A 26,596-nucleotide genomic window follows, 5' to 3' on the forward strand; every position below is an offset into this window, starting at 1 on the left:
GTATTTGCAATGTTGCTTCAAACCTTTGTGATTTAAAAATTTGGAAATCATTAGCCATGGGGTTCCGACTCTTTCACTGAAGACTTTTGCCTGGTCTCCATGTAAATTGATTGATTACCGTGAGACCAGCAGAGTACTACTCTAGAATAGTAGTATATTTCTTTTAATCTTCAAGAGAGACATGGAAGATAAGATGATTAAAAACACTTGGGTTTCAGTCTCCTGCTTTTTATACGAGAAGTCAGAAGTGGGTCAAAGCCCAATTCTGACAGCTGGTAAGAATGAAACCATAAGTCGTAATGCCACTGACAAGAAATATTTTTCTGCACTGAAGACAGTTAATGTCAATCCAATTCCATGTAAATTTCATAGCTGGTTGAAAAGAGTGGCTAGGTTAAGGATTACTTTCTAGGGGGACGAGGATTTTATATATATGTTTGCGTGTCTGTGGGGTGTGTGTGTGTGTGTGGTGTGTGTGTGTGTGTGGCTTCAGATGCTGCCTATCTGGTAACAAAGATCAAGCTATCCCCATATAATTTCAGCACTAAACGTGACCATAGATTGGGACCCAGTGAATAGGTAGTACTATATGCCTCTTGCTTAATGTTTACAACCTCTTCTCACATCTAAGAAAAGCCGTAGCAAATGGTAATTCATTGGCAGTCATTCCCTAGGTCCTTAGTGCTTACTTTTTCTAACATCCTTCTAAGCACTGGTTACAAAGTTTTTAACCAAGCTGCAGCCCTCCTTAACCATGGTTATCAGATTGCTGGTGGGTTTCAAGGGGTGAACATTTAGAACTGCGTGCAGGTTTGTGCAACTTTTTGTAACATTTCTGGCTTGAACTTTTAGTGAGTCATAAGGAAAATGTCACTTACCCAGTGTACATCTGTTTGTGGCATGAAGTGCTGCAGATTCACATGCTATGCATAGCTTCCGCCATCTAGTGTTGCTCAGAGTGTTACAAGTTGTTTTTCTTCAAAGAAGTCTTTTTTTCAAGTCACAGGATCGAGTGACTCCTCCTCTTGGTCATAGTGTGCATAGGCATCGACTCCTTTGTTAGATTGTCTTCCCGCAAAAAGGTGTAGGAAGGAGTGATAGAGTGAAAGAATGTAAATGTGCTATAAAATGTAATAAGCAAATAAGATGTCCATGCAAATGTAAATGTATATACATATGTACAATAAGAGACTGCAACGACTACAGGCTTCCGGGGAGGAGGGAGGGTGCATGTGAATCTGCAGCACTACATGCCACAAACAGATGTACAGTGAGTAAGTGACATTTTCCGTTCGATGGCACATGTAGCTGCAGATACACATGCAATGCATAGACTAAAAATCAGTTGCTCTCTCCAAAAGAAGTGGTGGCTAGCCTGTAGGAGGTGAAGTTGTTTGAAAATGTTTTTAGTACAGCTTGACCAACATTGGCCTGTTGCTTTGAAAATACATCCACACAGTAATGCTTTGTAAATGTATATGGTGTAGACCATGTGGCTCCTTTGCATATGTCTGCCATTGGTATGTTTCCTAAAAATGCTATAGAAGCACCTTTTTTCCTAGTGGAATGAGCTTTAGGTGTTATCAAAAGTTGTTGTTTTGCCTTAATGTAACATGTTTGAATACATTTACCAATTCATCTAGCTAATTCTTGTTTAGAGATAGGATTACCTTTATGTGGTTGTTCAAAGGCAACATAAAGCTGTTTAGTTTTTCTAAACTCTTTTGTTCTATCCACATAATACATTAGAGCTCTTTTAAGGTCAAGAGTGTGAAGGGCTCTTTCAGCAGTTGAATCTGGCTGTGGGAAGAAGACTGGCAATTCCACTGTTTGGTTAATGTGAAAAGGCGATACTACCTTTGGCAAGAGTTTTGGATTAGTTCTAAGTACAACTTTATGCTTGTGTACTTGGAAAAAAAGTTCCTCCAGAGTGAATGCCTGTATTTCACTAACTCTTCTTAATGAAATAATTGCTACCAAGAAAGCAACTTTCCAAGTTAGAAATTTAATCTCACACAAATGCATGGGTTCAAATGGTGGCCCCATTAGTCTTGTGAGTACAATATTTAGATTTCAAGCAGGAACTGGTGAGGTTCTTGGTGGAGTAATATGTTTTAGTCCTTCCATGAAGGCTTTAATAACTATGACTCTAAAGAGAGAGGTATGTTGTTTAGTTGTTTAAGTATGCTGATATAGCAGTAAGATGAATTGTAATAGATGAGAAAGCTAAATTTTCCTTTTGCAAATGAAGTAGGTAAGATACGATATCTTGTATAGATACTGTAAGTGGGTCAATATTTTTAGATTGACAGTAATAAACATAACGTTTCCATTTGTTAGCATTACATTGTCTAGTTGTAGGTTTGCGTGCTTGTTTGAGAACTTCCATACATTCTAATGGAAGTTGCAAATATCCAAATTCTATGTCTTCAGGAGCCGAATTGCTAAATTGAGGGAACTGGAATTGGGATGTCTAATTCGACCCTTGTTTTGTGTTAACAAATCCGATCTGTTTGGAAGTTTGCAGTGAGGTACTACAGACAGATGTAGGAGTGTTGTGTACCAATATTGTCGTGCCAACGTGGGGGCTACGAGTTTCATGGTGAGAGAAGTTTGACACAGTTTGTTGACCAGAAATAGAATTAGTGGGAGAGGTGGGAAAGCGTGAGCAAATATCCCTGACCAGTTGATCCATAGAGCATTGCCCTTGGACACAGGGTGTGGGTGCCTGGATGCGAAGTTTTGGCATTTTGCGTTTTCGCTTGTTGCAAAGAGGTCTATTTCTGGTGGCCCCTACTTTTGAAAGTACTGTTGAAGTACCTAAGTGTGAATCTCCCATTAGTGTATCTGTTGGAGTGTCCAGCTTAGCAGGTCCGCTAGCTGATTGTGTATTCCTGGGATGTATTCTGCTAGTAAGTAAATATGATTGAGAATCGGCCATTTCCAAATTGTTTGGGCTGGAAGGGACAGTTGAGATGAATGTGTCCCCCCTTGTTTCTTCAGATAGTACATGGTTGTCATATTGTCTGTTTTTATCAAGACAGTTTTGTGTTTGAGAAGTGGCTGAAATGCTTTTAGGGCAAGGAACACAGCTAACAATTCTAAATGGTTTATGTGATAAGTTAACTGTTTTGAGTTCCATTCCCCCTGTATGGTAAGGTTGTTAAGATGAGCTCCCCAACTTATCATTGATGCATCTGTTTTTATTGTGGTTTGAGGCACAGGGTCCTGAAATGACCGCCCCTTTATCAAATTGCTGTGAATCCACCATTGAAGGGACTTGTGAGTCTGGCAGTCTAACAACACTAGATCTTGCAACTGACCCTGTGCCTGAAACCATTGTTGTGAGAGGCACTGTTGATGAGTTCTCATATTTAATTGTGCATGCAGTGTTATGTGGGATGCAATCATAACCAATAATTTCATGATAAATCGTACAGTCTAATGTTGATTTGATTGCATTTGTGGTATGAGGTTTTGAAAAGCTTGTATCCTTTGTATATTTAGATAGGCTAAGGCTTTTTGTGTATTTAGAATTGCACCTAGGTAAGGTTGAACCTGTGCTGGCTGAAGATGAGAATTTTGGTAATTGACAGTGAACCCTAATGTGTGAAGGGTTTGTATTGTGTATTGAGTGTGTTGTTGACATTGTATAATAGTGCTTGATTTTATTGGCCTATTGTCTAGATACGGAAATACATGTATGTGTTGTCTTCTTAGGTAAGCTGCTACTTCTGCTAGACACTTTGTGAAAACCCTTGGAGCTGTTGTTATGCCGAAGGGAAGAACTTTGAATTAGTAGTGGTTTCCTGCTTTTACAAACCTTAGGTATTTTGATGAGCTGGATGTATGGGGATATGAAAGTACGCATCTTTGATATCTAATGCAGTCATGTAATCTTGTTTTTGTAGTAGTGGAATGCCGTCCTGCAGAGTTACCATGTGAAAGTGCCCTGACAGGATATGTAGATTTAGTGGTCTGAGATCTATAATGGGTTTGAGAGTGTCATCCTTTTTGGGAATGGGGAAGTATAGTGAGTATACCCCCGTCCTGTGTTGAGATTTTGAAACTAATTCTTTTGCCTCTTTTAGTAGTAGCGATTGTACTTCTTGTTGTAACAGAACGTTGTGTTCTGGGGACAGATTGTGATAATGAGGAGGAATGTTTGGAGGGGTAGAAATCAATTCTAGGCAATACCCATTGCGGATAATTGAAAGTACCCATTGGTCTCTGGTGATATTTTGCCATTGAGAGTAAAATTGCTGTAGCCTGCCCCCCCCCCGAGGAGATGTGTGGGATTGTGGCATGCTTAGGAAGTCACTGTTTTGATGGAGTGGTAACACTTTTTGAAGCCTGGAATTTTCCTCTGGCTCTGAAGTGTTGGCCTCTATAAGAGCCTCTACGTGCTCCTATTAGCTATTGTTGTTGGGCTGGTTTAGGTTGGGAGGTAGAAGCATCTGGAGATTAGGACTTGAAGCCTCCTCTAAATTGTTGTTTACAAAAGGAGCCTCCATAAGGTGTTGGGTATAGGGCTCCCTTTGCTTTTGCAGTGGCTGAATCTTTCCTGAGTTTCCCGATTGTTGTGTCAACCTCAGGACCAAACAGGTGTTTTTTGTCGAATGGCATATTCAGTAATGCTTGCTGTATTTCTGGTTGGAACCCAGAAGATCTTAACCATGCATGTCTACGTATGGTTATAGCAGTATTTACGCTCCTAGCTGCTCTATCTGCAGTATCAAGAGCAGACCGTATCTGGTTGTTACTTATTGCCCGACCTTCTTCAACAATTTGTTGAGCCCTTTTTTGGTGTTCTTTTGACAGGTGTAATAATTCCTGCATTTCGTCCCAGTGTGCCCTATCATATCTTGCTAGCAAGGCTTGTGAATTGGCAATGCCCCATTGGTTAGCTGCCCGTGTAGGTACCCTCTTGCCAGCAGCATTAAACTTCCTGCTTTCTTTGTCAGGGGAAGGGGTATCCCCTGACGATTGGCTATTAGCCCTTTTTCTGGCAGCACTGACGACGAAAGAGTCTGGTGGTACCTGTGCGTGATGTAAGCTGGATCTGTAGCTGAAGGCTTGTATTTTTTGTCTATTCATGGTGTTAAAATCCTAGCCTTAACAGGTTCTTTAAATATTTTGTCTGCATGCCTGATCAAGCCAGGCAGCATTGGTAGGCACTGGTAACAAGAATGCGTGGAGGATAGTGTATTGAAAAGAAAAACCTCTTCCAAAGGCTCACTATGCATAAATACTCCATGGTACGCATCCGCCCTTGAAATGACCTGTGTGTATGCTGTTGTATCCTCTGGTGGCAAAGGTTTGGAAGGATAAAGTTCTGGGTCATTTAGTGGTATGGGATCTGGATCATACAGATCCCAAGGATCAATTATATCACCATGGGAATAAGTGTGGGAGTGTGTCAATGAAGGCAATGGCGGTGGGCTAACGGGTGATGAGAAAGAAAATTGTGGTGAATGTGGTGGAGAATGTTGCAAATGTAATGGCTTCTCTTTCCTTTTAAAAATCTTTGCTAGTGGTGGAGCAGTATCAAGATGTTCTTGAAAAGCCAACTTTCTTTTTGTTTGTGGAGGAGGTGCAGCAGTGATCCTCCCAGTCTCTTTGTGGATATGAATCCTTGATTGATTGTCATCCATGATCTCAAGTATAGGCTGAATGTCAGAATCTTCAGAAATATATTCTGATGTCTTTGGTGATTTAGGGGACAGTTCTTCATCGAATGTCTTTGAGCTCAGCTTTAATCGGCTCAAAAGTCCTTGTTCCTCTGTATATGAATATTTTTTTGGCTCTGAAGTTGACAATTTGTTCAGTCCCGAAGAGACAGCCTGTTGTTTCGGCTCCAAAGCTGGACGGTGAGCTTTCAACTCCGAAGAGTGTGGACGCCGGCTCGGCTTAGATGTGGAGCTTTTGACAGATTTGCTTGACTCCAGTATCGAAGCTGGTGTGGCCTTTTTTGGCACTGAACCCGAAGGTCGGTCGCCGATTATTTTCTTTCGGGTAGAACCATGGCTCTCTGGCAGTGGTGTACCCAAGGCCTTAGATGGTCTTCTAGTAATGGGCATAGAGGCAGTTGTACTCACATGCTGAGCCGCAGTGATTGGTTGGCTATCATCCTACGAGTCTTCTTTAGTGTCGGTGTCCTGAATGGAAACTGCCGTCTGGGCCTGTTCTTCCTCTACGCGTCAATGTACTCTGTATTTTTCAATGCCATCTCAAGTCTTCTGGCTCTCCGGTCACGCAGTGTCTTTTTTGAGCGGAACGACCAACAGGCTTCACAGTCTTCTTCTCGATGGTCGGGAAAGAGACAGAGATTACATACCACGTGTTGATCTGTGTACGGATATTTCCCGTGGCATCAAGGACAGTATCGGAATGGAGTCCGATCCATCAGGCTTCAGCATGGTAGGCCTTAACAGGCCCGAGTTGGGTGCGCGTGCCCATAAGGGCATCATTTGGTTTTCGACGGTACAATCAGTTCGACTTTAGATGGAAATGCGATCAAAACAATACCAACAGTGAAATAAAGTTCTATAAAGTTTCTGAATTGAAAATCTCGGAATGAGAGGAAACACGTCCGAACCCAACAGTGGAAAGAAAACACTCTAACAAAGGAATCGATGTCGATGCGCACTATGACCGAGAGGAGGAGTCATTGATCCCGTGACTCTTTGAAGAAAAACAACTTGTAACACTCCAAGCAACACTAGATGGCGGAAGCTATGCATAGCATGTGCATCTGCAGCTACACATGCCATCGGACATTTGTATTCATTTTAAGTCCAACACTTACAACACAAACATCGTGTTCTGACTCCTTTATATAACACTCCTTTATATAACACTCTTTTGAAGGATACAGCTAAGCTCTGATAATGAAGTTGGATGAACAGAAGGTCCTACTCCCAGCTTCTATATTGTTGTAGCCATGTAGGATGTTTCATTATCATATTTTCTTTCTGAGGCAGCTGACAGCAATGAACACAATGTCGCCCAACTATTCCCAAACAGTTGCCTTAAAAAAGCCACCCCAGTACTTTTGACATTATATGATTAAGAAAAGTGAGACCAGTGCTCAATCAATTTATCTCCAAGGCAAACTAGATACAATTCAGACACTGGGATCTTTGCCTTTGAACTCTAGACCCTTGAGTGTGACCTCTTAACAGTCTGTAAGACAACCTTTATGCAATGCATCCACTTTCGGAGATGATTAATTAGCGGTTCCTAAAATATTCCATGTCTTGGGTCCAATAATAGACCTACTGAGAGATAACTTTGTTGAATTTCTCTTTCTTTGATATTTTCTGAAAAATGTCTGAAATTAATTTAATTACCTGTGTATGGAGTTAATCTTCTTAGGAAAACACAGACCTCAAATAACTACTGGACTACTCTGCTTACTTATATGTTGTGTCTGGCAACTTCCTCATGTTAATGCTTCTTCATTCTTCTTTTGAAACCATAACCATTCTCATTCATTTTGCCATAGGGAAATACACCAGTGAAACAATCTGCTTATGTGACAGTGTGATAAACTGTGAAATGCTAGAATGAAATATGCTTCAATTGAAATTATTTTTGCATACTGACCATGTATATTCATTGGTATATATATTTTGTATATGGAACAGTACCATCAAAACATTAAATCGCTCATTGAGATGAAATAATATTGGGTCCATCACGTTTTATAAATCACTCTTCACATTGTGAACTGATGACTAGCTAATATGTTTAGCGCCTTTTCAAGATTTTGATATTTAAGTTGATTGTAACTGCTCCAGTATTGATGAACGGGGTTCTGCTGTTACGCTCAATTTTGTGCAGTTGTAGCAGTCAATCTAACCTTTATATTAAGACTGTTGAGAATCTGAAGGTCTTGGATACCAAATTACGCAGACTTCCAATTCTGTACGCACAAACGACCCTGAATGCTGTTGAGAATCCCTAGAGCACTGTAGCACCAAGGAAACTCTTGCAACCCTGACTGTCATACACATCACACAAAAACGTGCTTAAATTAAACTTACGTAGCACAATTGACAGGGACATCATCCTCTTGGGTCACTTTTGTCAGAATTTGGAAAAGTTGGTTGAGGATCACTGGTAGAAATTGGATCATTACATGGACATCCATTGCATGTAAACACTGTTGTGACAAGTCAAAATGAAAGAAGTAATAGTTATTTCCATGTTCTCATAATTATCCACGTAAGGTAAACTACATGTTTCCCCATGACTGGAGATGTAACACAAATTAATTACATGATCATATAGGTTACTGCATGCTACGAACTATTTTCTAAGTCTACTTGGTATTAAAACTTTAAGCAATTTTAAAATGAATAATATTTTGCAGCATGGTTCGAGTACTTCATCTATCTTTAATGTCTCTAACTTTTATTAGCACTTGTTTTCTCTTGATTCTGATAGTCCTTCCAAAAGGAAGCTAAAGGCAAGCGTAACATAGACCCAAAAAGTCAATCAGTCTGGCATTGACTGGCAGCTTCTTGTCTCTTAGAAGCAGCATCTTGTCACTAAGAAGGAAAGAAGAGAAACGAAGAAAGAGAAAAGGAAAGAAAAGAAAGAAAGAAAAGGGAGAAGAAAAGAGAGAAGGAACAGAAATAAAGAAAGAGTAATGGAAAGAAAGGGAAGAGAAAGAATTAAAGAGGGATAACATGAGAGAAAAAAGAAGGAAAGAGAAACAAAGAGAGGATGAATGAAAGAAGGCAAGCCTGAAAGAAGATAAAAGAAAGAATGAAGGCAAGAGAAAAAAACAAAAAAGAAAGAAACAAAGAACAAAAGAAAGCAAGAAAAAGAGGAGAAAAAAGAAATAAAGTAGAAAAGAAGTAAAAGAAAGAAAAAAGTTTTTTTTAAACTGGCACTGAAGGGAAGTAGCTTGTGTACGGATGTTCTCCTTGTGAGGGAGCAAAATGCAGTCACTCAAGGTGAACTGAACAAGTGGCTTAAGTAGACTGATCCACTGTCCCAGGCTAGATGCTGGAATAGGTAGAAGCAAAGTGTGAATGATGCAGCAGCAGACTAAGGGATGAAGAGAGGTGGCTGAAATCTCATGAATGTAATTATATCATACATATTTTAGTAAAATCAAAAGCTCTTGACTAACGCCAGACCTTAAAAGGAAAGAAGATCTGTTGTATAGAGCTGATATTTTGCTGGCTTTAATGTGTTTGAGCCAGCAGCTGCAGTGTCTGGAGAAAAATAAGAATTACAAGAAGAAAGAGACATCATAGACCAGATATGCTGCATGATTCTCAACACTGTTTTTTCTGAAAGAGCACTGTTTAGTTTCCATTCCAAACATTCACTACAAGCTCTGTGATGATGGTTCATGCAACAGGGCAGACCAGAAGGCTGCTGACTCACAGGATAGGAGTTTCAAAACAAGTGTCAGATCTTCATGCAGCACCATACGTCTCTGTCAGCCAGTAGGTTGCAGAAACTCTCAAGACAAAGCGAGACCTGGCTTTCAACACAGTGAAAAGATTTGTTCTGTGTGCAAAAATATTAAGTCAGTGATAGCCATGCCCTTTGAAAATCTCTGCTGGTGTCTCATACAATACCAAAGCTACTGTCCAGGGACACTGCTCTGTGAGGGATGAGCAATCAAAGGTGGAGGATCGTGGATGTGGGTTTCATGGGCTACTCTAAAACCATGTGGCGTAGCCAGCAACGGTAAATGGACTCTTTTATGGAAGTTCTATTTGCTTAAAAATACTGTTTTAATGACTGCCACAAGATTTCTTGTGAGACTGCATAACCCTGACTGTAGTAATTATTGGGCATCAGGAAGGATGCCCTTCAATTTGAGTGCCACAGTGGACACTGTAGTTTTCATGAAGTGATTGCATTTATTGAATGCCCTAGAACAAGGAATGGGTGCATCTGAGTGGTGTGGTGTTCCCTGTGTGCCCTAGAACAGGGAGTGAGTGTGTCTAACTGAAAGGTGTTCACAAAAAGCTATTCATAATTTATGGTTATATAGAACAATATTTTAAGAGAAGAATCAATATAGGCAAGCCAGGGGATACATAAGGCACTGTTAAGTTTTAAGCAATATAGGATAAGTTGTTTGGGAAAAACAGTTTCGTCTTTGGACTAGATACTGTACCAGAGAAACAAGGGGCTCAACTGCAGCACATCCTCCAAATACTGGAGGCCCACCTCCTGATGTAGAGTCCAGTTGAATGCTGAGGTAGGGTACATAGCAGTTGTTTTTAAAAAACAATTGTCCTCTATTTGCAGGGAAGCACTCTTACCATGACCCCACAATTCTGCACCATAAACTACCATAGACAGAACTCTGGCCCTATAAATATGCACCATAGCTGTTATAGGACAACTCCCCAATTTGCTAGCAAATCTAAAAAAATTCACATGAGTTTCTATGCAATGTATCCCTACCCAAGTGAATAGGCTGTTTCCAGGACCCTTTACTTGTAAATAGGACACCAAGATAGCTGAAGGAACTAACAATAGTAATGTCCGTGTTCTGGATATAAATGCTCTTACATTTCTGTGTCTTTTGTCCACAGGCCATAGTAATGATTTTGTTGTGTTTTTATTCACCATACCCTTAGATGTCATAAATTGCTCAAAGCAATTCATTATTTTTTCTAGAGTCCCACTGGGGTCCTAGAGATCAAGACTGCATCATCTACTTCTATTAGCACAGGTGTAGGACACCCTGCCACCTGAGGTGGATCAGCCTGAATGGCCTGCAGGAAATTATCCACCTCATTGATAAATAGCAAAAATAGTAGTGGGGCAAGGACACAGCCTTGGGCGATGCCTCTCCCAATCTTGAAAGATGTGGTGCATTCTCCCATTGGGCCAAAACAGTCTTTGCATGTTAAATTTATATAAAGACGGGCCAGGAAATCAATAATATACCTCAGAGCACCCAGTTCTAGTAGTGTAGGCCACAGAAGGGCTTGCTCTACTAGATCTAAGGCACTATCAAGATCCATGATTTAGCCCTCATATATTTCCCTATCAAAAGGTCAGGATTAACACATTGTTCAATGGTACCTAGACATTTTCTAAAACTAAACTGAAGAGGGGAAAGAATGTTATTGTCCAAAACTCATTAATTAAGCCTTGCTAGTAAAACCCTACTTAAAACTTTCATAGATGTGTCCAACAATTACACTGAATGTTCATTTTTAGGTTCTGATTTATATCCTCTTTTATAATGAGTACAATAAAGGAAGAAGTCCAAGATAACGGGATATCTCTGGTTATTACTGTTTTGAACACCCTAGTCAAGATAGGGGCCCAAAGGATAATACTGGATTTAAAAACATCCACCTGGGGCCTGGGGTCCTACTCCCAGCACTAGCTGAAATAGCAAAGAGGACCTCCTCCATAGTAATATTCAAATATGTGGGATCCCACTCCCTGGCTCCTGTTGTCCGACTATATCTACCACACCTCTCTTTTGCTTAAAAACCTCAGAGAAATGGACCACTGAAGCTACGCAGGACACACTAGAGCCTAATTGAGGAGACACCCCATTGGACAAAAAAGGGTTGTTTACTGTTTCCCATAGCAGTTTGTTATTGTTTGTTTCTGTAGCCAGGACTAGTTTTTACCAGGCCTCTTCCCTAAGCAGTTTCTTCCTTCGCTCCAGGGCTTCCCTATATTTGCCATATAATGACCTAATTGCCACAGGGTCTCTAGGGGAGATGTGTAGGGCTATCTTAAGATCCCACCTGGCTTTAGTACATGCATGGGCAATGCACTCTTGTTTTCTTTCAGTCTGCTAGGCTTTTGGTTGGCATGTCAGAGGAACCTTAATATAAGAAATAACATCATTAAAACAGCTAAGCAACCATACAGGGTCAATTTCATCTAGCAAACAACAGTTCAACTCAGAAATCCCCCCCCACAATATTCTGTAGTAAACCATCTGGATCCATAACTTTCCAATTCAGCCTCACCCGGTAAATCCTACATGCTTTGACCGGATTCATAATGGTATGAGACGTGCACTTTGGGCCCCAGAATAGAGCTGAAAGGATGATCGGGTCATGGTCACTCAGTGATGATTGGGCAATCTAGGGTGTGTCACAAGCGTTATTGGCCGAATGAGGACATTACAATGTGATTGATAACAGATGAAGAGTTAATATCTCTGAAGGATGGACTCTCCTCCCTATTATTTCATGATCATATTTGGATAGGATTAAATTAAGAACCTCACTATAATCATTGTGGCAAAAATGATCATGGCCTACCCCCTCTTGGCTATTGAACCCACAGGTCTGAGATACTGGCAGGAAACGGGGTTGGATATTAAAATCACCAGCCCATAGTATATTAAAAGTTGACTGGATTGGGTGTAAAAATGTATATATACCATGATCCAGGACGTGAGCTACTCTGCAACGAGCGGAATCAATAACATTATTATAGAAGTTGATTAGTACCACATCAGCCATACTCCTATTTTTTAACCACAGCAGTTAAGAATTGGGGGTCTCCCAGGAGCTTTTTTTTTACTAATGCAGGGAGTTTATTTGAGATAAGCACCTGGAGCCCGCCCTTAGCCCTCCCTGATTGGGAAGCGGTGGCATGCAGGAAATGTGAGGTAAATCCTTACACATGGGTGGGGGCAACATACCGCGTTTCTTGGATACAGATAATATCAAGGTCATTGATGATATTACACCACTCCTCTGCCTTAATCTTACTGCGTAAAACTCAGATGTGCCATGTGGTGATTTAATGACACTCATGACACTCCTTGTTGCTCTTACTACAATCACTGCCCCCAGGTGTCACCCTAGACGGGGTAATGATACATAAGTTCGGCCCGATGTTTCCCTACTAAAGCTGTTAATACATGTCATACTAGCAGCCCCGGTTAGTCCCTGGGTCATTGAGAAGGCACTGCAACAACCGGTAGACATTGTCTCCCCAGTAGACACCACCATAGTGTGCACCCTTGTCTGACTATCCACATGGCCACTATAGGTTTGTCAATAAGTATCTGATATCTATTACTCACAGACACTGGTAGAGTGTTATGAGGCTCAGTATGAATATGTACCAGGGATGCACTGATTGTGCAGATTGCAGGTGTTGAAAGAATATACACAGAGAGAACAATAACAGGGTGGTACCACATGATGGGTGTAAAGCAGCCCTAAATAGAATGTCCCTCACAAGTCTGGGGTTCTTAAAGTTAATAATTATACAATCACTCCAATGTTTTTCACAAGTGGTCCAACCCAACCCACTCTCCTATTGAGCACTGCCGAGTGAGAATAAATTATTATTTGGGACAGCCAGTGCATAGCTTTATTCTTTAGGGTCTCCTGGGGTTCAGTCTGGCCTGGCCGTAAAGGGGGAACATTAGCCATGACCATGACAATTACATAAGTGCAGCAAGCCGGTGATAAATCAACAGTAGGGAGTTCACCCGAAGAGAGCACGGCGGCAGGCACAGTCTTCTGATTATTACACGGCTGAAGTGGGATGATCTCTGTTGTAGTTATCTTAAATTTTGGGTTACCCAATTTCGGACCATGCAACTTATTGTTGGTGGTTGCGCACCGCACACTAATTTGGCCTACTCCACAGTCCTCCCTTGACTGCTCTGTATCGGAATCCGTCTGCCTAGGCCCGTCAGAATTTACAGCTACAGGATCTGTGCCCTGTGGGGTAACTGCAAAGCCTAGCCCATTTTGTAATGCACCTGCTGAAAATTTAGGGACCACCATAGACAAGGAAAACTTCTGGCACATGGCAGTAATTTTCTCTACCTCCCCTTCGAGTTTGCCCAACTTATCAACTTATCATTAAGTGGCATAAGCAAGTCACTGATGACAGATAAAAAATTCTTCCAAGATATAGCTTTGGCTAGTGCCAGGGGTCCCAAGTCACCATCAGCCCCCTTTCTGCAACGTTTCTTCCTTTTAGCTGCAGGTGAATGTGTAACTGGTATTAGAGTAATGCTGACTGGGTCCATAGGTCCTAAATATTCTTCACCATTCCTCGCTACATCAGTTTTGAAGCCATGATGAACATCAGTTGCTATGTCCACTGGGATAGAGGGTACCCCTGTAACTTCACTCAGTCCAGCTACCCCTAGAGATAGGCGCCTTTCTGCCAGGTCTATTTCCTTGGTGATAACCCCCACCGCCCATACTAAAAAAGGAGTCTATGGTACATCAACTTGGTTCAATGGCTGACTTCTGGCTTCCAACTTTATGTTTGCCCATATTTTATACTAGATATTTTATCACCCAATTCCACAAATCAGGCTAACAACTAAGATGAACAGCCAGAGTACCTCTGTGACCTCAGTCCTCTGGGCAGAAAGGGATAGGTTAGCAACGGTGTCACAATTTGGCGGCACAATCACTTACTCAACTCTTCTTATTCCCTGTTCAATTTAAAATACTCACACAGCAGTACTAATGGGGGGCCATTCATAGTAACCAGAAGCCAAGAGAGCAGGCCCAGCCCAGCCTCAGCCGGGCACAGATGGGTTCATCCTGCGCATGTTCCGCACAGAGGAAGTACGAGTGCTGATTTATGCGCCTCTGGGTGTGGCAGAATGGCATTGGCGGACTCCTCCCGCCGGTATATCTGGGAAGTGTAGTCCATCTGGGCCCGTGACCCTCGTGCCACCTGCAAGTATTCCGTGCAGCGAAAGCGCAAGTGCTCATTCAGGCGCCTCCGGGCATGGCAGAATGGCATTGGTGGCCTCCTCCCGCTGGTATGCCTGGGAGGTGTAGTCCTTCTGGGCCTATGACCCTTGTGTTAACTGCAGGGTATTCCACGCAGCGGAATCGCGAGTGCTAATTTATACGCTTCCGGGCATGGCAGAATGTGGTTGGTGCCCTTCTCCTGCTGGTATGCCTGGGAGGTGTAGTCCTTCTGGGCCTGTGACCCTTGTGTCAGCTGCAGAGTATTCAGTGCAGCAGAAAGCCGAGTGCTGACTTATCTGCCTCTGGGCGTGGCAAAATGGTGTTGGAGGCCTCACCCGCTAGTATGCCTGGGAGGTGTGGTCCTTCTGGGCCCGTGACCCTCGTGTCAGCTGCAGAGTATTTCACGCAGCCGAAGCGCAAGTGCTGATTTATGGGCCTCTGGGTGCGGCAGAATGGTGTTGGTAGCCTCCTCCCACAGGTATGCCTGGGAGGTGTAGTTCTTCTGGGCCCGTGGCACTTGTGCCAACTGCAGAGTACTCTCCAAAAATGACTGATGACTCACAATGATAGTAGCTACTGGACTGCCTTTTCTTCACCGTGGAGCACAAATCAAGGATAGTGAGAGTTTCTTCACCAAAGTAATGGCTTTTAAAGTTCTCATACAGTTTTATGTCTATTTTCTTCAAGCCCTGAGCTCAGCCCCTCCAATGCCCCTACCATCTGAGCAAACAGCCAAGTATTCAGCAAGCATATTTCGGAGTCCTGTCTGTTTCTGGTAACACCTCATCCTCTGTAACTGAGTCAGGCCTGTCTCCAGTACACCGCTATCTTTGTGCTGGATGTTTAAGGGTGCAGTCTCAACATTGTGAGGTCGCAGATGAGCAGGAGGCAAGATTATGCCAAGGAGCGTATCTTATATCTATAGCTATGTCTGTATATAAATGTTTATTTTTAAGTTGGAATATTTATGTTTAAAATGTAGAAATATAAAACGGAATACATTTTGAAAACATAAATAAAATTAGAAAAATGTGTTACAACTTTATTCTATAAAATCTGTAATTAATAATATTACTTATTACAACTATATAACTAAATATTTGTATTATATTTCTAAACATCAACAATACTAATTAATAACACAAGTGATCAGACCACTAGACTGCAATAGTGGAAGCCACCAAAAGGCCGTCATGTTGGCGGCCATACAGATCGCCGTATTATGAGTTGCACAGGCAGGACCACCAAAAGTCAGCCAAAAACGCAAGACCGCCAGTCTCGTGGAGAGCAGGAAATAGGCGGGCCGACCACCAGTGCCGACAGCCAGTCGACCAACCACCAACCGTATTACAAGTCAAAAGTCGCAGCGGCAGTTCAGCCATGGCGGTTCGCGGTCACCCCAGTAATACAGAACACCACATTGGATGGATTTGAAAACTACACAGCTGACTCACATTGCCACACTCAACATACCTACAAAGCACACTATAAAACACACCCCTTCACACACCACAATCCTCTGCATCTGCAAAACAACATACTGTGGCCAGAGCACACAATATAAAACATATGTATTTAGAATAGGCACCCCTGCAATTTTTCTCACATTACATACCACACCCTTCACACTTTTTTCCATTCGTATCCATTTGCAACTTCACAAACTCACCATTACCTGTTAATTTCAATCCTTTCCCTTAGCACCACCATGTCACCCCCAAAAAATCACGGCTTCAATGACAATGTGTAGGAAACTTCACACAGGGACCAGGAATGATATTAATGTTTATTTCCAAAGTACATGACACATCTAGCTCTCGTCTTAACTCTCTGTTGAATGCCCTTCTCGGCGCTCTACCTTTCCCCATTCTCTTCCCCTGGCATTCTAAATTCCTACATAACAGTTCCTTAAAGAGATCCCCCAACAATTAAACTACCTAAATACAAGACATTTAGGGCCAGATGTGTCAAGAAATGATTTTGCGAATCGGAAATTGCGAGTCGGTGCGACTCGCAATTTCCGATTCGCAAAATCATATGCAGAATGGCGTCTCAGACACCTTCTGCGAATCACAAGTGGGTCGCAAAGACCCACCTCATTAATATTAATGAGGTGGGTTGCAATTTGCGACCCCCTTTCAATTCCCCGCACTCACCGGGATGGTGGCCTGCTGGAGACAGCAAACCTCCATGTCTGTGACTGCTTTTTCAATAAAGCAGTCTTTTTTTTGTATTGCAGCCCGTTTTCCTTAAAGGAAAACGAGTTGCAATACAAAATAAAAAATGAAACCATTTGGTTTCGTTTTTTCAGAGCAGGCAGTGGTCCATTGGACCAATGCCTGCTCTGAAAAAAAAAAATTTGCGACATTTTTTGCGAATGAGTTAGCACCCACTTCACGTGGGTGCTAACTGCAAATTGCTTTGAGACCGCTTTTGCGGTCACAAGGCAATTCTGCATCGCTGTGCGAGTCGCAAATAGGAAGGGAACACCCCTTCCTATTTGCAAGTCGCATTCCCATTTTGCGAGTCGGAACCGACTCGCAAAATGGGATTGTGCATCGCGATGTGCGTTTTGCATGGCGCAAACTGCGATTTTCACAGTTTGCGCCATGCAAAACGCTTCTTACATCTGGCCCTTACCCCCTTAAATATAATAAAATGGCAAAAAAAAATTAAATGGAAAGATATGGTAGTCCTAACTATAGAGATCAAGAAATGGGTGCACTATCATACATATTCACACGAAGTCCACTAACCGTGAAGACACTTGTCTAGTACGACCCTCGAACTTCACTCTCAAGGCTATGGAATTCTCTTTCACACCCTCACCCATACTACTCTCCTCATCACTCTCCCTACGATCAATATACTCAGAAATCTCACTCCCATCAACCCTACCTCTTGCACCTTGCACACTCACATTCTCACAAACAGTTTCCACTAATTTCTCATGCATTATTGGTCCAGAAACAGCAAGATCTCCACATAATGCATCACCATGTTCAGAAGTACACTTAGCCAGTCTATTCACATTCCAAACTCTGCCATCTTGTGTGATTACCTTCTTTTTAAACACTTTTACCACCTTCGTGGCTTTACCAAACTTAGGCATCCCTTTCCTTTTCAGACCTGGTTTCCTCACTCTGACCCAATCACCTACAATAAATGTTGGCTCTTTCACTCTCCACTTCTTATCATACGCCTCCTTACTCTTTTCTTGTTTTACCTTCACATTATCTCTAACTTTTCCTACATCAACTCCATCAGATCCTTTACAATGTTTCTTTTTAAACCACCAGGGACAAAGTTTGGATACAGGATCTCTACCTCTTAATAACCTAAATGGGCTAACAACTGTGGTGCTGTGGGGAGTGATACGGCAATACCATAATTTTTCCCTCACTTTCTCCTTCCAAAATCCTTCAAAATCCTGTGCCCAACAAATGCACTCTTTAAGAACTCAATTAAACCTCTCAACCTGACCATTCTATTGTGGTTCATATAATGAGGTGGTTACATGCTTGATGTTGCAATACTTGAGGAAACTCTGCATCTCCTTCGATTCCAATTGAACTCCGTTGTCTGACACAAGAGTCTCAGGATACCCTTCTTTAGCAAACACCTATTTAGGAAATTCAATGACAACAGCCGATGTGACTTGAGGTACCAGCTTAACTTCTGGCCACTTGGAGTGATAGTCCACTAATACTAAAGCAAACCAGGCTTCATGAGGCAAAAACAGGAATGGGCCAGAAATATCAAATCCCATTTTTTGCCATGGCGAATCGGGCCATTGAACAGGACGCAAAAGAGCTTGCACCATCCTCAACATTTTCTCAGCACTCACACATACACCACACTCCCTGACAGTCCTCTCCGCCATCTTATCTATGCCTGGCCACCAATAGGAAGTTTGTATCAACCTTTTCATGGATGACATGTCCTGCATGAGCCAACTTCAAAATGATTGATTGCATGCCTTTAGGTGGTACACACTTCCCCCTTTTAAATACCAGATCATTCTCGATCTCCAATTCATGTTTTACTTTAAAGAAAGGCGCAACCTCATCTAGAATACCTTCTTTCCTCGGCCAACTAGACCTCACATAAGTCCTGACTTCTTGTAAAGTCAAATCCTCTTGATCCTTTTCAAACCATTCATTTTCCTCAATGGCCTTGAGCTCATCAGCAATAAATTCTGACACCACAGACACAATGTCCAAATCACCACAAGCACATCCATCCACGTTACCTGAAGCTTCCTGAGGAAGTCATGACAGACAATCAGCCACAGAATTACTTTTTCCTGGCACATATTCAACTTGAAAGGAATATTCCTGCAATCTCAAGACAAATCTTGCAATATGGGCTGTCGCATTCCAACCACCACCCAGAGATAGAATGCCCACCAAAGGTTTATGATCTGTCCGAAGAACAAACCGTGAACCCCATATATAATTTTGAAAGTGCTCAATAGCCCAAACACAAGCCACTAGCTCCTTCTTGATAACCTCATATCTGCTTTACGCATCATTCAAGGTACGAGAAGCGAACGTAACATTCCATTCGTCTTTGCCTCATCTTTGAGACAGTACCCCCCAACACCATACATACTGACATCAACTGTCACTTTACAAAAGGTTTGAGAGTATGTGCACACGCAATTTCCCTTTTAATAGTTTCAAATGCACTCTCCTGCCTTTCAGACCACACATACTCCACATTTTTCCGGGTTAATTCTCTTAAAGGTTCCATCTTAGTTGCAAAATTTTCAATGAACTTGCTATAGTATTCACACAATCCTGCAAAGGACAAACGTTTTTCCCGATTATCAGGCGTAGGTGCATCGACAATGGCTTTGACAAGTGAACTTTTAGGCACCACTCCATCACCAGCGACAGTATGTCCCAAATAATCAACTGACTTGGCAAAGAAGTGACATTTCTTGAATTTCAAGGTTAACCCATTCCTGTTGAACACTTCACATACTTTAACTAAATGATCTTTGTGTTCTTCTTCATCTTTGGAATAGACCAACACATCATCTTGAAAACACTTTACAAATGTGTCCATATCTTTGAACAATATAAACATTGCCCTCTGAAACACTGATGCCGCAGATGCCAACCCAAAGGGCATATGTTTAAATTGGAATAGTCCTTGTGGGGTGATGAACGCAGTGAGATGACGGGAATCTTCAGTGAGTTCAATTTGATGATATGCCGATCTCAAATCTAACGTAGAGAAAGTTTTTGCTAACAACTTCATTTATATTAGGTAAAGGGTGACAGTTGATTATAATGCTTGCATTCGATGCCCTCAAATCCACACACAGCCTCAACTACTTATCAGGATTCCGAGCTAAAACAATGGGAGGATTCTACTTCTTAAATAACTCCCTCTTTAACCATCTCCACCAAGATACCTTTCAACTCCTCACGCACACCAATAGGAAAGTTTCTTAATTTTTACACAGCCGGTTTAGCATTCTCCTTCAGTCTAATCTTGTGGCTGTAATTCCTTAATTTACCCAAGATTTCAGAAAACACCTGCGGAAATTTGGAGACAATCCACTTAGTCTTTTCACACTCTCCAATCAACATTACGGGTTCACAAGACCTAGGATTCAAAATTATTCCTAGTTTCGGTTGGTCTCTCTACCCCAGAACATTAACTCCTTTTTCAGCCACATACATTTTGATTTCTGCAGAACGTTCTTTAAAACATATAACAGTTTTTACATACCCCATAATATTGATTGCTGTGCCATCAAAACCTTATGCAACAATATCAGAGTATGCTAAGTCGGATACACTCCAAACCAGCTTAAATTTCTCAACAAAATAATCACAGGTGATGATTGTCCAAGGAGAACCAGAATCAGCCATGAGTTCCAGTTCCTGACCTTCAATAAGTACTGTACATATAGGCTGCTTCACTTCCCTCCCACTTTTGTTGACAGAGTCATTCTTAATGGACAATACCACACCTTTCTCTCTCTCTTCATACACATATAAGACTTAACATCGCCATCACTCCCTTTAACATCCTTACAAACTCTTGCAAAGTGTCCTAATCTTCCACATTTTTTGCATTATTTTCCAATTGCAGGACATAGTGGAGAATTAGCAATATGACCTAAACTCCCACATTGATAACATGACATTTTATCAGTTTTCTTATTTTTTTCATCTTTCTTATTTCATGTAATACTCCTTGACGTAAATCTATTGCTGACTCCACTACCCCCAACTGCTCCAACAACTTCCCAGTTCGACATTTTACTTTTCTCAGTGTCCTGTACTGTCTTCATCCATTTTTCAGATTGTTCCAAAGCCTTCGCTGTATTTATTACATCCTGCAATTTTGGATCACCCATCACCCACAATTGTTCCTGAATTCTTCTGCTTCTCATATGTACAATGATCTGATCTCTGATCATCTCGTCTGTAATAGGTCCAAAATTGCAGTGCATGGACAGATGGCGTAGTCCTGTCAAAAATTCATCAAATAATCTTTTCTCTGCTGAGGGACAGGAAGTAGGGAGAAGAAACGGGAAATAGACGAGGAGAAAAAAAACTTGACTGGTGGTGTGCTGCTCGGTAAGAATATCCTTTGTGCTTTGGTTTCATGAGAAATAAACAATTTCCAAAACTTGTAGAGCGCAATAGCACAGTTAAATACAGCGAGCGTTTTACAAAATGTGCTTGCGACTAGGTGCGTGCACGTGGTTGCTAAGCAACAGTAACAGATATCCGTGAAAAGCCGTTATGGAGGAAATCGGCAGAAAAGCAACCGTTTCCTTCTGAAACGTTGTTCCGATCACCGTTTTGAAACACTGGAACAACACTGAATACGGCAACACCACCAAGTAGGATCCCCAAAGCAGGCCAACACGTGGGGATGGTCCTCCCAAGTCCTTCGTCGCTAAATTTGTAGGAAACTTCACGCAGGGACCAGGAATTATATTAATGTTTATTTCCAAAGTACATGACACGTCTAGCTCTCGTCTTAACTCTCCGTTGAATGCCCTTCTTGACGTTCTACCTTTCCCAGTTCTCTTCCCCCACCATTCTAAATTCCTACACAAATATGTATTGTCATGCATGCTCACTGCTCACCTTTGGCCACCTTCACTGTCACCCCACTCAACAGCGCAGTGTCCACTTGCCCACAGACCACTGTCTGGCATTTCATATGTGAACTAGACTCACCCGGGGGAACAATAGCTGTGTACAGTGTGTGTAGTACAGGGATTGACAGCACTACAATTCCCAGCAGGCACTGTCCTACAATTCCAAAGACCAGAACAGTGTGTCATACTCAAAATTACCTTGTTGGCAAACTCCTAGTGAAATGTACCCACCTGAGAGGATTATATTTGTATAGTGTGTGGGTAGTACAGGCACTGACATGACTGCTAAGGCCAGGAGGCACTGCCATTGTCACTCCACTCAACCACCACAGTGTCCTCTGTTCAAATGACCAAACACAAGTCAAGTGTACATTTGCCAAAATACCCTTCTATGGGAATCCACACATGAAGTGCACTTATCTGGGGGATGACATATAACAATTGCATGAAGTACAGGGAGTGACGTGAATGCTAAGGCCTGGAGGCTCTGTCTCACAAACTCCAAACACAAGCCCAATGTAATTTGTCCCAATATCCTTGTTCTTGAACTTGCAATGGTAGTGTACACACCTAGGAGGATGACTTATGTATACTGTATAGGACTTGGAGTAACATGACTGTAAAATCCAGGAGAGCCAGTCCAAGTAACTCCAATCACCAGGACACAGTACATACGTTACATATGTCACAATGCATCTGTCCGTGAACTCACAAATGAACCTTCCTCACCTGGGAGGGAACAAGAGACAGATCATGATACACTCTGTGATGTGGCTTAACATCTAGATCCATTTTGAGCCGCTAAGCCAAGATGAAATTATTATGGACAGGAAGGACACCTCAACCTATGTGCACCAAAAAAACATGGGCCAAAGGCCTCATGATGAATCACCTGAATGCTATTGGCAGAAGACACTTTTACAATGCACTGATCGCATGATGACTACAATCACATATACAATAATGTCCAGGGTCTGCCTGCATAACCGTCAACTGAGACTTAAAAGGATCAAAGTAACATCCAGCCCGTCACTGTTTTGCCTGCACTGCTGGCAAGATGTAAGTCTACGCCAATCTTCCCAAGTGTTAATGAACTCATACGTTCTGCAGATGGTTGACTGAAATTGAATTGGAATAGCTCAGAAATGTCAGGTCTACACAATTGATGGCATGTGACCCAGGCACACAAGGAAAACCTGCCAATCCAATGTGTACACGGCCTTGGCTAAATGTCACTGTAAACTACTGGAGGCAGATGTCACAATACAACCAGTAACATTGTATCTCTAACATCAATAGGTCAAGCTGACACTGGTAACACCGAGGCCACTGAAAAGACTGCCACCACGCCCCATGGATTAAGCCCTTAGTGATGACAACACTCCTGGATGTCTGGACATTGTGGATGGTGTCAGACGACACCGGTGAGCCTCACTGTGACCATATTGACCCCTCCCAGCTTGGTTGCTTCCACATCTCAGGCAGCCATCCGCCCCAAAACTTGTGTCCTGAGGACTTTCACTACCATCTTGTGCCCTCCAGTCCAGGATCCTGAGTCACAGCAACACATCTTCAACAATGATGGTCCTGGAACCAGTGGTAGGAGGCAAGCTGTGCCAAGGGTGCAGGCATGTGGGGTTACTGTGCGTGGGAGGGATGTTGTGGGCCAGTAGCATGAGGCCACTGGGAATGTTCCAGGCCAGGACACCATCAGCCAAGTCTTGGGAGCCTATCAACAATCCCAAGGCGGGATGGGCCAGCTACTCAGGGAAATCAAGCAGCTGCAGAGGGACTTCCATTGTGTGTCACTGGAAAAGTGGGAGGCCACACACACCATCCTGGCTTCCCTAACAGGGATGTTCAGGGAGATTAGCGATCTCCTGATCAGAGGCCCTGAGCAACACCACACCCCTTCCTTTGGCCCAGCAACACCAGAACCTTCTGCATCGGTGGACAGGAGGCCCTGTCTGTACCTGTAGAACCACCCCCACAAGCCGGGACATATACCCAGGACTCCATGAGGTGCAGAGGGTAAGACACCAACCACTGCCAGCAAGTGATCTCTTCCTCATTTCACTCCTTTGTGTGCCAATTATTCACTCTATTAACTGTTCTCCAACCACATTCCATCTTCCAAGGTAGTAGGGCACTGGGCTTTGGACTCCAAATGTTGTGGCATCTACTAATACGATTTCATCCACCATGACTGATACCCTCACTTTCATTTTATGTAGGATCCATTTTTTTATTTCCTGCCCCTATGTAAATAAACTCATCAAATAGAAAGACCTTGCCTGTTTGCTTCAGTTCCACATTTTGAAATGTTGGGATGTAAGCGGTTGTGATGCACTTGAGGGAGACACAAGATGGTAATGGAGGGAGGGATATGGCACAGGTAGTGTCATGCTGAGGATTAATAGCAACACACTGATTCAAGTGTCTGGTCACACCAAACTTTTTTTTGCACTGTACAGCACATAGGCTGTCAAAATGTCTGGACTGTCATAGTCAAGAATGTCTGAACCCTATTGAATTGGGCTAGATAAGACAAGGTACCAACCCCAGACCACAGAAGAAAGGGCTATGTCAGACCTTTTCCCGTAGAATAGGCTAACAGATTAGTAGATGTTGTCACCGGCTTGAGCCTTATCACATGCCAAAACATGGTCTGCCAACATAACATAAGCCATGGCACAGACAGAGGGCAGTACAACAGGCCCTGATCATGGGTCCAACCCATTACAATGACAAAGCATCTGGTGGTATAATACAACCTATGCCAGTGTTGTGGCACAGGCACTTTGGCCCTGCAATGAGGACACACATCTACAGCTACAAACAGGTCACAGAACACTGTCAACACAATGTGAAGGGAGAATACATGGATTGCACTTAATTAGGACATATCTCAAAGCCATATGATTGAACACCTGACAATAGAACCAACACATCACCTCGAACCCCTGTATCCTGTACTTCAGATTTCCACCCATACACTGTCCAAGCGTTCTAGGCACAGGACTCAGACACCCCAAATCTGTGATCAACATTACTTGGATCAATCCATGTCCTCTCCCCATGTCAGAACAGCATCAGATACTAGCCAAAGTCACAACTCTGAAATGCTTACATTAGCATGGCATAGCGAAGGTACCTGGATAAAAAACAATACAAGGAGTTTAGGATGGGAACTTATACCTATGACCATAAGCTAATATCCAAACATCAGTGGACACAGTTACATTGCAATGAGAATGACACAAACCCTGCACATTTTCAAGGTAGTGATATTTTTAAATCTGACTTTGACTTTGCAAGCAAACCTTGGATGTATACTGCAAAGCATAAAATCCACAATCTGTAGTTAAAAGACCCTATTCCATACATCATGACAATTACAGTTCATCATACAGTCACAGTGATAACATAACAATACTTACTTACACTCAGGTAAAGTAGTGATTGATGAGATCTACCTGCAAGCCTTCACACTCCTCCTCATCACTGTCATCCTCATTTGGAACTTCAGGATTCTTACCTGGCGGCACTGCTAGCTCCCCCTCTTCTGGGTTTTATGGGATATTCCTCCGCACAGCAATGTTGTGGAATATGCAGCAGGCCACAATGATCTTCCACACGTTTTCGAGTGAGTAGAGGATGACTCCACATGTCTTGTCCAGACACCTAAATCTGGCCCTCAGGAGCCCAAAAACCCGCTACACGCCATGCTTCTTTCTTTCATGGTCATCGTTGAAGCAGACTTCCCCTGGCGTAGTTAGGTTTCTCACAGGCATCAACAAGCAAGGACGATTTGGGTATGCAGAGTCCCCTGTTATGGAATGGAACATCTGTGCAAATATGAGTCCATCTCATTAGATTAGTTGCAGTAGACCTTGCACACACACACACAGGAGGACAGATTTGACTTACCAACCAGCCAGGCCTTCTCTTGGTACAGTTGTGACATCAGCTGGGGGATTTCGCTGTTCCGCATAATGAAGGGATCATGGGCTGATCCCAAATAACAAACACAGACTTGTGAAATGTAGAGATCCCACAAACAAACCACATGAACATTGATGGGATGGTATCTCTTTCTGTTGCGGTACACTTGTTCATTGCCATGCAGTGGGACCAAGGCAATATGTCTACCATCCATGGCTTTTCACCACATGTGGAATGTGTGCCAAACTATAGAAGTCAGCCTTCGTATGGGTTGAATCCTCATATTGAGGAAAGTGGATATAGCTGTCCAGGTGTTTCAGCACTGCTGAGAGTACATCCTTCAAAACCAGACTGAACTTAGGCTGGGACATCCCAGTAGATAGGGCCACTGTACTTTGGAAAGACCCTGTGGCCAGAAAGTGCAAAACTGCCATATCTTGTGTAATGGGTGGTATACTATTTGGATGACTAATGGTAGGAATCAGATCTGGTTCCAAGTGACGACATAGCTTCACAATTGTTAGCCGATTCAGAGAGTAGATCTGGATGATGTGGCGTTCTTCCATGGTCTGAAGTTCTGGCAGTGGATGATAGAAAGGAGGTTGTCTGATCCTTCCACTCCCTGGGTACCTATGTATGATAAGAAATGAGTATTGCATTATTCAATGTGTTCTGTGCAACATACAGAATGCATGTCAATCTTAAAAGGTGACCAGGCATGTATTAAGGTGTGGACATCATACACAGTACACATCACAACTGACAATCACACAGCAGTCACTTGTCACCCCCTTGCTCTGCCATATATGTGTACACA

The 26,596-nt window shown here is 42.5% G+C and overlaps 1 protein-coding gene across 2 annotated transcripts in view; it reads right to left on the bottom strand.

Moving 5' to 3' along the window:
* DOCK11 (dedicator of cytokinesis 11) overlaps positions 1 to 26,596 on the bottom strand; it is a 1,108,606-nt gene that overhangs the window by 575,179 nt on the left and 506,831 nt on the right. For both annotated transcript variants that reach the window (XM_069212535.1, XM_069212533.1), the window contains exon 24: positions 8,049 to 8,167. In XM_069212535.1, the coding sequence (XP_069068636.1) occupies positions 8,049 to 8,167 (119 nt within the window). The remainder of the gene's footprint in view (positions 1 to 8,048; positions 8,168 to 26,596) is intronic.

This window comes from Pleurodeles waltl, chromosome 2_1, assembly GCF_031143425.1.
Source record: "Pleurodeles waltl isolate 20211129_DDA chromosome 2_1, aPleWal1.hap1.20221129, whole genome shotgun sequence".
NCBI classification, from domain to species: domain Eukaryota; kingdom Metazoa; phylum Chordata; class Amphibia; order Caudata; family Salamandridae; genus Pleurodeles; species Pleurodeles waltl.